We start from the raw sequence: 12,680 nt of genomic DNA on the forward strand, positions 1-12,680 counted from the left end.
CATAAACTCTTGTAAATGACTGAATACAAACACTGGAATTATCCTCTTATATTTACATTCACTGACTATTTCCTTTTTTATTTCTTTTAAAATTGCTTTCATCTGCGACAATGAATACATGGTTGTTGCAAACTAGCTCAATCCAATTTTTAGTACCACCTGTCTGCGTAATCATTATCAAATATGGACCGTCGTCAAGGTCAAAGGACACACTGGTTGTTCCGTTTAAAGTAACTAATCTAGTCTATACTAATGAAAATAACATAAACAATTGTCGGCCTTTCTTTCGATGAAGGTAGCAATCATTGCAGAAAATGCGGGTTATGATTTTTATTTTTCTGGAATGCTTGCTACCTTCAACACCCGATAAAACAACAAAGAAAATTGTTTAAATATACTTTACAGATAACAAAATACGGAGAGAGAAGTATGTAGCTTTTTCGCTTCACCATTTTTCAACAATACTGCATTTTCGCGTGTATTTACCAATACATGCATTTACCAACACATGCCCTGTAAAGGGTGTAGGCGGTGTACACCTGGTGAATACGTGCACACTTTTGATTCCGGAAAACAATGGATTACAATACTTCCATATAAAAGGACGGAAAACAAATGGAGCCTAATGCTGACAATTTAAAAAATCTTCCTTTGATTTTCATGTGAAACAGTTCTGAGCTGTGTAGAGATTTTTCTCGTATCAAGAAATTAGGTCTCTGTTATCAACAAGTTCACATATTCTGTTACAACAGGAATATCTTGAATTTTGGGGATTACTTCACTCCTAAGTCCAGAAATACTGGAACAAGGAAGACGGATCTTGCGCTCAGTCTTCTTAGATCATGTTGAATTCCGTCCTATTTTTTGTGAAAAACAAACAATAATCTACATATTATTTCTAATAAAAATTTCCATTTGTAGAATTTGGAAGTGCATCTATTCTAATTTTCTTTGCGAATGTGTGAAAAACAGCAAGGGGTTAAGGTTATTAAGAATTATGATTACCAATACAATAATGAGTACAGTCTTCATTAATATGAGAATTCAATCTGATTAAAATCAGATCCTCGATCCGCTCCTCTTTTTTTTTCGTAGCGACAAGAAAAAAAAAAGAGGAGCGGATCGAGGATCTGATTTTAATCAGATTGTATGAGAATTGGGAGGGGGAGGGGGAGGGGTCAATAAATTGAAGTTACATGTACTAAAACTTTTACTGCATTTTTTAATGGAAGTTATTGGAGCAAATTAAGAAGACGATAGAATAAAAGTTTATGACTTTATAACGCTATATGTACGTTGTATTCAATATATATTCTGTGATTAATTGTACGAGACAGTCCTCTTCCTTCTATTATAGGCTTATAAGTATACTTTTGTATAATGATTGGCAGTGGATATTGTGTTGCATTTTTTTCTTGCGGTCCTGTCCGCCTTTCTTCTTTCTTTATTGTAGGGTCTTACTGCATGGTTACTTAGGACTTAGGATTTACATACTTATGAAATACCCCTATCCACTGGTTAGGTTGGAATGTAGGGGTTTGTAAAATCCTATATAATAAATGTCAATAAACATTATTTACTTTAACACCTGTACATATTTCTTTTTAACACCTGTACATATTTCTTTCATATCACTTGATACATCACTCAACATATAGTAAAGCAGATGCATCGTTTGTAATCTGTATCTAATATTCCCTGTCTCTGTTTCAATTCATTCACTTTAAATCATTGATATGACGTGTGGGTGATCAACATTTTGTAGATGTGGAAAGATCGTGAAAGTTTCAAATCTGGCTCTCTAGAGATCTAGAAATTCCATCAAATTGCGGAATCACTATCAGTATCTAGGAACAATAACATGATGCGCATCACCTTGGGTGACGTGCAGGAAATGACGAACTCATTTTCATTAAAATTCATGATTAAAATCTGGAGCTTGATATAGAGAAGTAAACTTTAATCAAAATCATTACTACTTCCAACAGAAGGTCATAATACACAGATATATATCCAAAGTTGTACAAATATTACCCCTAAGAAGCCTTGTCGAGTCCAATGAGGAAGAAATTTTTCTCAATAAAAGGATCAGTGTTCTTTGCATATCCTCAGTCTAAACATGAGTGTCACTGCGATCGTTGTCTTCACATCCATACTGGCTTTCTCTCAGAGCCAGGAATGTCGATACGAGTTCGTTGTTCCCGAAGGAAATGGATTGTCCTGTGGTTCTCCCGACATTGGTAGAATACACTCGGATCTCCAGATAGCTCGAGAACGCGCCAGTTCTATAGCGTCAACTCTTGGGTCTGAAATAACCAAAATGCAGAGCATGACGGAAGGCGTTCAAGAGGAGATGAAAACAATTTCCCAGGAGCTAGCACAGATTAAGAAAGATGTTGGCAAAATGGACACCAATAACCAAAATTTTGGAAATATGGAACAAGCGCTTATCCGTATGAACGAGACATTTGTCAGTGACTTTAAGTACCTAACCAAAAAAATCATGGACTCCACATCTTCCTTACAGATGCAGCTGACGCGGCAAGTGGACATCATTTCTGCTCTTGCCACTGAAGAATCATCCCAAAGAAAGATGCTGGACATGCATGCGATCCGTTTGAACGAAATTTCCGACATACCCCAATTAGTAAAGAGAATTGAAAACGAGGTTAAGTCGGTCAAAAATGATTTGGTGAGGACCAGCCAGGAGATGACCGATACTAAACGTGACCTTCAGGGGGTCAGAGCAACAGTTCAAAGTTCTGAGGATAAGGTCAACGCCCAAACATCCAGCATGAACACAAAGATTGGTGAGTTACAATCACTTTTATTGGGGGTGGATTTGAAAGCTCTTCAAAATGACATTGTTTGGCTCAAACAAAGGTCCAGTTCACTTGGCACTACAGTGACAAACCATTCCAAACTGCTAGAAAACTTCGATCCTTCTCTTCTCCACAACAAATTGGCGGCACTGGAAGAAGAATTGGTCTCAGAAAGCGCAATGCTTAATGAGGTAATGAACAAAACGGCAAGCTCGAGTCCCGCCATTCTTTCTCAGAAGCTTTCTAAGCTCACGTCAAAATTGAATGAAGACCAGGCTACTACGAAGAACATGTGGGACGGGCTGTGGAGTCGTGTGAACGGCCTGTCCAAAATGGTAGATGAGTTAAAACGTAACGTGGCCGAAATAAAAAGCGAACCATGATCGCAAATTTGGATATGATTATTTGAACTTCTGCTTTCATAAGATTTCTGATGCTGATTTATATATTTCTTAGTGCATTTGTCAAGGGATGAAGCATGAAAAAGCTTCATGAGTTCTGTATTAAATTTAGCATGCAAAGGCATATTGTCTTGTGTGTATATATATATATATATATATATATATATATATATATTGAATATGGTTCCAACGCAGCTGCCTTTTTTACGGTTTTATTCAACAGATCTAAGATGTGTGTTTTTAATATATCTATGTATCATAATGAAACAATGTGTAATAAACAAGGCTTTTACAGAATTTTTTGTGCCGATATTTTCTTAATCTGGATTTAGAGAGTGTCCGATGACAATCCTACAATATTGACAATCCATACGGCTAATACACATATAAGATAATTTAAGATATTCTTTATTTCCTTCAAACTAATGGAGAGTAAATGAGACGAACAGTTGTAACAAAATCATATTAATATACAACACGTTAGTAACAAAACATTTTAGTTACATTCTGCAGTCAAAAATAAACAATTACGGACTTTATAAACATTTTAGTTCCATTCTGCAGTCAAAAATAAACAATTACGGACTTTATAAACATTTTAGTTCCATTCTGCAGTCAAAAATAAACAATTACGGACTTTATAACATTTTAGTTCCACTCTGCAGTCAAAAATAAACAATTAGGGACTTTATAACATTTTAGTTCCACTCTGCAGTCAAAAATAAACAATTACGGACTTTATAAACAGAGATACACATTGAATTTTCAGTTATATTTGCAAAACTTGTATTGTTTGTACAACCTACAAAAGTGATAAATTGTTTTTCGATGGTTGTACATGGTCTTCAACATCCAGGATATTCCAAATGCTCGCTCTTGTCAAGAGCATGGAAATAGCTAGCTAAGGACAACATGCATATCATACTGGTAGTCTGCAGCCATTTTGTCACAGTGTGCACTACTTTGTTACAATTTTCATTGTTGTACCAAGGCATTTATCGGATGTCTTTGACTAGGTACACATGTATATCACAATGAGTTTGGTCTGAAATGAGGGTGTATTGTCATATTCTGAAGAAACTAAAACATCGCGGCATTTTTTCTTCTTCATAAATATTTACATGTCGGATAACCTCTGGAAAATAACCTTTTATTGTAAACCATGTCAACTGAATCACCTATGCCATCTGAATCATTCACGGCGTGCAATATACTGTACATATTTGCAATACCGTACCATGAACAGTTTTTTTCAGAAGCAGTGCTCAGCATTTGAAATATATAGTTATATACACTACTGTGAACAAATATTTGTATGCTGTACAAGTAGTCTGCCAAAAATAAAAAAATAAAAATAAACTGACAAACCAAAAAACCCTGATATTTGTTAATGTATCCCAAAACGAAGGATTTTGGAGAATCTTTGGACTATCCTTGAGAAATGTCTTTGGTTGTATTACAAATTTCGCATGTCTTCATCTGATAAAGATGTCAATAGCTCACGTGGCAGAAGGAAGAACAACTCGTCCATGTTGTGGTCGATATCACCGGATGTAGTTGGGAACCGTTTATTCTGACTTAATCGACTAAAGCGAGCTATATCCTTACCATGTTCATCAAATGTGTCAGACAACCAACATAGATGACATGACTGCATTTAGATAGTGTAGATACCACAAAACTATACAGAAGTCTGGATATACGGTTCAGAAATTAATTCCACTTTTCAGTTTTGAAAATTCATGAGGGTATGAACTGCGACGCAATTCGTTAGAAAAGTAAAACAGTATGTAGATTATTGTTCTTTATCACAGAAATACGACATGGGTTCCGACGATGTTGCAATTAGATACTTATATTAAATTATACAAAACGTATCGAGTAAATATACATCGCCAGCTTTTATAAAGTGTGGTTTTTATAAAGTGTGGTATATGAAGGTTGTAGTTTACATTCTCATGTATTTTCAAAAATGATTTTTTTTTAAAATCTTTACTTTCTACTTTCATTCTTGTCGGAATTCCCAGCCGTTAAAATAGACGCACTATATTTACCAAGATTCATATGCTATCTCGTTCATGAGGAAATGGTTAGCAATGTTACAATTTGTAAAGATATCAAACGCAAAAAACACTGGAAATGTAAATATTAAAAATCGATTCAAGAACAGAAATGGCTGGGTTGCTTTAGAATATGCTAATGGGGAGTTGGTTACACAAAGAAGATACCATGGTGCCATGCTTAAAAAATGACAAAGTTCAACTTAATGTAAATTTTTTCGAAGAATGTCCGATCACTTCCAAAACGACACATGTACATCTTCAATGCTACTATAACAGCTGTACAAGATCTGAAGGATGTCAAATAAATGTTGTAAGAGGAGTTGATTTTTTTAAAAGAAAAAAAAGGTTTTCATGTATTCTATTGTTTGTCATTCGTATAACAGTTTGTGTGCTAGTATCAGCCTACGTATGGTGGCTGATTTGTGCCACTTTACAATTTGTCGTCTTGTCGTTTTTTCGAGGCGAAAAGACGACAAAACGATAATTAGCGATTTTTCGCCCCGAAATAACGAAAAGACGACAAGATGTAGGCAAAAAGACGACAAATAAAAACGAAAATTAGCGACCTAATTTGTCGTCTTTTCGCTTGGCGAAGTACGCCTCGAAATGACGAAAAGTCGAAAAGACGACAAAACGAAAAGTCGACAAAACGATAATTAGCGACTTTTCGCCTCGAAATAACGAAAAGACGATAAAATACAGATTTTCCCGTTTAATATTTTGCTATCTGATTTTCTAGGAATTCACTATGAAATTTGCTGTGTTTTCGATAATTATTAATTACATTTATAAATTGGAAACATCTTGTTTTCTACTGAAGAATTTTTTTTTGAAATGTTATACTACGCATGTTGAATTGGAGGTTGGGGTAGGCAGGGGTCCTGGTCTCTCCCCTTTTTATAATTTACTTTTACCGTTATTTTTACATACAAATCTCAATTTTCTACATGCAAAGTTCGATTGATCCCCCCTCTTTTCATTTTAAAAGTAGTAGCAAAACTACTAATGAACGAACCCCCTCCTACGAAGTAAGGGAGGGGGAAGCCCGAGTTCACTTGCAATGAAATTCTTGACAAGTAAAGAAAAATGGATTTAGGATACTTCTGCCCAAATCTCAATATTCTATACATCGTTGAAGGGAGGGGAAGGGTTTGTTCATTGCACGTATTCTTCAATTCAGCACTTAAAACATCAACTACCTTTGTCTACTACTTTAATCAAAGTACTGAAAGTACTGAAAAGCGCTAAGCTGACTTCATGAATTCTGTATGTAATGTTAATGAGCAGGAACAATATTTAAAAAAAAGGTTTATGCATTATTCTTTATTTTCGCAGAACTAAGTAGTACATTTTCTGTAAGAAAATAACAAATATAGATTGGAAGTAATGTCCTGAAACTTTTCAACACGTTGAAATATAAATTTTATATGATGTTGTTAAAACAATGGTCACTATGATAATTTTGATCCCACACTAAACTAAAACCCTGTCCTTGGATCATAAAATTTACAATTTTGGTAAAGGACACCTGTCCTTATTAAATATCTATAATCAGAATTTAGTATCAATAGCATTACCACCGCTGCGGTGGTCCAGAGGTAAAGTGTTCGCTCTGTATGCGGGCGGTCGGGGTTCGAATCCCAGCCGTGACATACCTAGTTCGTTAAACAGGTAGTGACAGTTCCATCACCAAACTCTCGGCATCAGGTGTGAATGTCACGGGTCCTCGGAGACGGCCTTTAAAACGGATGTCCCGTGTCACAGTAGGTGTGGCACGCTAAAGAACCCCCACTGCTCAATGGCCGTAAGCGCCGAGCATAGGCCTAAATTTGAAGCCCTTCACCGGTCTTGGTGACGTCTCCATATGAATTTAAAATTATTGAGAAGAACGTTAAACAAGATACAGTCAATCAATAGCATTTAAGGCTATGTTATTCAAATATTTGACAAATGAACACTTTATACCCTGTTTAGCTCCCACCCATCTTCCCAAGGCAAGGGTTTCTGATCCGCTCTGCTCCGGTCCCTGGATCATTAAATGCTCTACATGACTATGCATTTTTTTCTCTTACAGATGAGATGTTTTTGAGAAGAACATTTTTGGTAGAAAATGTGAAAACAGTTGTAATGGAAGTTTTCGGTATAAAGTGTTCAATTGTTATTACGCAACTAACTTACTGTTGTGTTCCAGTTAAATAGTGTATGAAATATCTTTAGAATACAACTGAAATGAAACAAATCAATAGTTTGATACATATATGTAAGTCACTTATAATAGAAAGGAACAAACAAACTGGACAAAAAAGAAAATTACACATAACCACATACACTAACAAATGCCACATGTCAAAACACACCAATAATGCAGGATTATGAAACGCTTTACATCCATTTCATTACCTTACCAGAAATCATTTAAATACACACATAAACATGCATCTGTATGACTTGTACTACAAAATCCAGTGCATAATTATCTGCAAATAGCAATCAAACAATGAAAGTGGAATTATTTTTTTGTAATCAATAATGAAGTTATTTTCAATTCAAAATCAAGTTGGAGAGAATCTGAATCCAAATAAGTCCGATAAATACATGTATAACTGAAAACAAAATTTAGGAAGTTATGTTCATCATACACGTGCATTATTACTTTGAATCTGAATACTGCGTCATCAACAAGAGTGGAGATAGCTCATTTTTTTTAACATGAAAGTTAGTGCAAGAGGATATACTAATTCAAATATGATGATGAATTAGACTAACATATAAGCATGGATTTACATTTAGCAATTGTAGTGAGATCGGTAAAGTTGGCTACTAGTAACCAGCTACTAATAACTGGCTACTTGAAAAGAGAAAAGTTGGCTACTAGTAGCCAGCTACTTGAACCAGGAAAAGTTAGCTACTAGTAGCCAGTTACTAGTAGCCAGCTACTAAAAGTAAGAAAAGTTAGCTACTCGTAGCCAGCTACTACAAAATATAAAAGTTATAATTACTGATAGCTCGCTACCAGATAAAGGTTAATGAGTTTGAAAATTATTATCTATCAGATTTATTTCTAAAGAGGACGAGGAGTCCTATGAAATTTCATGCTCAATTATACCCAATTACATAACGTTGCAATGCAAAATACGAATAAACTTTTTCAACTGAGTGTTTACTTTAAAAGTTATACGGATTGAATTCAGACCTTCAATCATTTGATATACCATCCATTTTGAGATATCGGCTACTTTTACAATTTGATTCGAGTTACCCTGAAATTTCAACATAAGTGTGAATACCGTAAGAAACTTTATGTTTGTATAGATATCTGACGAATTTACGACTATACATATGGCAAGAAGTGATAGATGGTGTTTTGGTACGCCACGAATTTTCAGATATTGCTCTTTAGGAAATCAGTTACTTATACATTTTGATTATCGGTAATATGAAATTTCAAGATCAGTATGAATACCTTAAGGAACTCCGTGTTTATATCATATATTTAACTTATTTACAACGATACGTATGGCGAGTAGTGATATTGGGTATCGTGATATTTCATCAATTTTCAGATATCACACATAAGGAAGTCAGGTGCATATACCTTTTGATGGCAGGTAAACTGAAATTTGAAGTTTTTCGCAAATATCTTAAGGCACTCTAAGTTTGTATTAGATATCGGACAAATTTACAATTATCAAAGTGAAGAAGAGTGATATTAGGTATCTTGACATGCCATAATTGTCCAGATATCACGCTTAAGGAAGTCAGCTACTTATACCTTTTGATTGCAGGTAACATGAAATTTCAAGTTTTCTACCAATATTTTAAGGAACTCTGAGTTTGTATTAGATATCTGACTAATTTACAATTATCACAGTGAAGAAGAGTGATATTAGATATCTTGACATGCCATCAATTTCCAGATATCACGCTTAAGGGAGTCAGCTACTTATACCTTTGGATTCCTAGTAACCTGAAATTTCAAGTTTTTCATAAATATCTGAAAGAACTCTGTATTTGTATTAGATATCTGACTATTTTACAACTATCCCTGTGAAGTAGAGTGGTATTAGGTATCTTGATATGCCATCAATTTTCCGATATCACCCTTAACGAAGTCAGCTATTTATACCTTTAGAATCCGGGTAACCTGAAATTTCAAGTTTCTCATAAATATCTGAAAGAACTCCGTGTTTGTATTAGATATCTGACTAGTTTACAACTATTCATGTGAAGTGGAGTGGTACTAGGTATCTTGATATGCTATTAATTTTCAGATATCCCGCTTAAGGAAGTCAGCTACTTATACCTTTTGATTGCAGGTAACCTGAAAATTAAAGTTTTTAGAAAATATTTTAAGGAACCCCGTCTTTGTTTTGAATATCTGATTAATTTAGCAATGCACATATGACAAAATCTGATATTAGGTATCTTGATATGCCATCAATTTTTAGATATCACCCTTAAGGAAGTCAGCTACTTATACCTTTTGATCCCTGTTAAACTGAAATTTCAAGTTTTTCATAAATATCTTAAAGAACTCCGTATTTGTATTAGATATCTGACTAATTTACAACTACCCACGTGAAAAGGTGTGATATTAGGTATCTTGATATGACAACAATTTTCGGATATCATACTTAACAAAGTCAGCTACTTATAACTTTTGATTGCAAGTAACCTGAAATTTCAAGTTTTTCATAAATATCTGAAAGAACTCTGTGTTTGTATTAGATATCTGACTAATTTACAACTATCCATGTGAAGTGGAATGGTATTAGGTATGTTGATATGCCATCAATTTTCCGATATCACCCTTAAGGAAGTCAGCTACTTATACTTTTAGATTCCGGTTAACCTTTAATTTCAAGATTTTCATAAATATCTTAAAGAACTCCTTGTTTGTATTAGATATTTGACTAATTTACAACTATCCATGTGAAGTAGAGTGGTATTAGGTATCTTGATATGCCATCAATTTTCCGATATCACGCATAAGGAAGTCAGCTACTTATACCTTTTGATTCCAGGTAAACTGAAATTTCAAGTTTTTCATAAATATCTGAAAGAACTCTGTATTTGTATTAGATATCTGACTAATTTACAACTATCCATGTGAAGTAGAGTGGTATTAGGTATTTTGATATGCCATCAATTTTCAGATATCACGCTTAAGGAAGTCAGCTACTTATACCTTTTGATTGCAGGTAACATGAAATTTCAAGTTTTCTACCAATATTTTAAGGAACTCTGAGTTTGTATTAGATATCTGACTAATTTACAATTATCACAGTGAAGAAGAGTGATATTAGGTATCTTGAAATGCCATCAATTTCCAGATATCACGCTTAAGGAAGTCAGCTACTTATACCTTTGGATTCCTGGTAACCTGAAATTTCAAGTTTTTCATAAAATCTTAAAGAACTCCGTATTTGTATTAGATATCTGACTAATTTACAACTACATGTACCCACGTGAAAAGGTGTGATATTAGGTATCTTGATATGACAACAATTTTCGGATATCATACTTAACAAAGTCAGCTACTTATAACTTTTGATTGCAGGTAACCTGAAATTTCAAGTTTTTCATAAATATCTGAAAGAACTCTGTGTTTGTATTAGATATCTGACTAATTTACAACTATCCATGTGAAGTAGAGTGGTATTAGGTATCTTGATATGCCATCAATTTTCCGATATCACCCTTAAGGAAGTCAGCTATTTATACCTTTAGAATCCGGGTAACCTGAAATTTCAAGTTTCTCATAAATATCTGAAAGAACTATGTGTTTATATTAGATATCTGACTAGTTTACAACTATCCTTGTGAAGTGGAGTGATACTAGGTACAATGTATCTTGATATGCCATTAATTTTCAGATATCACGTTTAAGGAAGTTAGCTACTTATACCTTTTGATTGCAGGTAACCTGAAAATTAAAGTTTTTAGAAAATATTTTAAGAAGCTCCGTGTTTGTTTTAGATATCTGATTAATTTACCAATTCACACATGACAAGATGTGATATTAGGTATTTTGATTTGCCATCAATTTTCAGATATCACGTTTAAGGAAGTCAGCTACTTATACCATTTGATTCTAGGTAGCCTGAAATTTGAAGTTTTCCTTACATATCTTAAGGAACTTTGCGTTTGTATTAGAATATCATAATTTACCATCTCACATATGACAGTGAGTGATATTAAGTATCTTATTATGCCATCAATTTTCAGATATCATGCTTAAGGAAGTTAGCTACTTAGACCTTTTGATTCATGGTTACCTGAAATTTCAAAAGTTTTGTAGATATCTTTTAAAGAACTGTGTGTTTGTATTAGATATTAGACTAATTATTTACTATCCACCTGAAGAGGAGTGATATTAGGTCTCTTAATATGCCATCAATTTTCAAATACATATGTTAGATATCTGACTTTATCTTTGCCGATATTACTGGGCTTTATATGAAGTGTCTTGATATGCATTCAATTTTCAGATATCACGTTCGACGAAGTCAGCTACTTAGACCTTTTGATTCCAGACATCCTGAAATTTAAAGTGTTTTGCATATAGCTTAAGGAACTCTGTGTTTCTGTTAGATATCTGACTAGTAAACTACTATCCACGTGAAGAGGTATGATAATAGGTATCAAGATACATAATACCACTCTTCTTCACGTGGAGGGTTGTAAGTTAGTCAGATATCTAATACAAACAAGGAGTTCCTCAAGATATTTACGGAAAACTTCAAATTTCAGGTTAATTAGAATCAAAAAGTATCAGTAGCTGACTTCCTTAAGGGTGATATCTGAAAATTAATTGTATATCAAGATACCTAATATTACTCCTCTTCATGTGGATAGTTGTAAGTTAGTCAGATATCTAATACAAAAGCAGAGTTACTTAAGATATTTATGAAAAACTTGAAATTTTAAGCTTCTTGGAATCAAAAGGTATAAGTAGCTGACTTCCTTAAGCGTGATATCTGAAAATTGGTGGCATATTAAGATATTTAATATAACTCCTTGTGGTATGTAAGATGGTAAATTAATGAGATTTATAATACAAAGACAGAGTTCCTTAAGATATTTGCGAAAAGCCTGAAATTTTAGGCTACATGGAATCAAAAGGTATAAGTAGCTGACATCCTTATGGTTGATATTTGAAAATTGATGGCATATAAATATACCTAATATTCCTCTTCACTTGGATATTTGTAAATTAGTCAGATATCTAATACAAACACAGAGTTCCTTCAGATATTTATGAAAAACTTGAAATTTCAGGTTACTTGAAATCAAAAGGTATAAGTAGCTGACTTCCTTAAACGTGATATCTGAAAATTGATGACATATCAAGATACCTAATATCACTCCACTTCACACGGATAGTTGTAAAT

The 12,680-nt window shown here is 33.9% G+C and overlaps 1 protein-coding gene across 1 annotated transcript; it reads left to right on the forward strand.

Moving 5' to 3' along the window:
• Window positions 1–2,119: 2,119 nt before the first annotated feature.
• LOC130055008 (nucleoprotein TPR-like) lies at window positions 2,120–3,205 on the forward strand. Its single transcript, XM_056166154.1, has one exon. The coding sequence runs from the start codon at window positions 2,120–2,122 to the stop codon at window positions 3,203–3,205; it is 1,086 nt and encodes a 361-aa protein (XP_056022129.1).
• The last annotated feature ends 9,475 nt before the right edge of the window (window positions 3,206–12,680 follow it).

Source organism: Ostrea edulis, chromosome 5 (genome assembly GCF_947568905.1).
Source record: "Ostrea edulis chromosome 5, xbOstEdul1.1, whole genome shotgun sequence".
NCBI classification, from domain to species: Eukaryota; Metazoa; Mollusca; class Bivalvia; order Ostreida; family Ostreidae; genus Ostrea; species Ostrea edulis.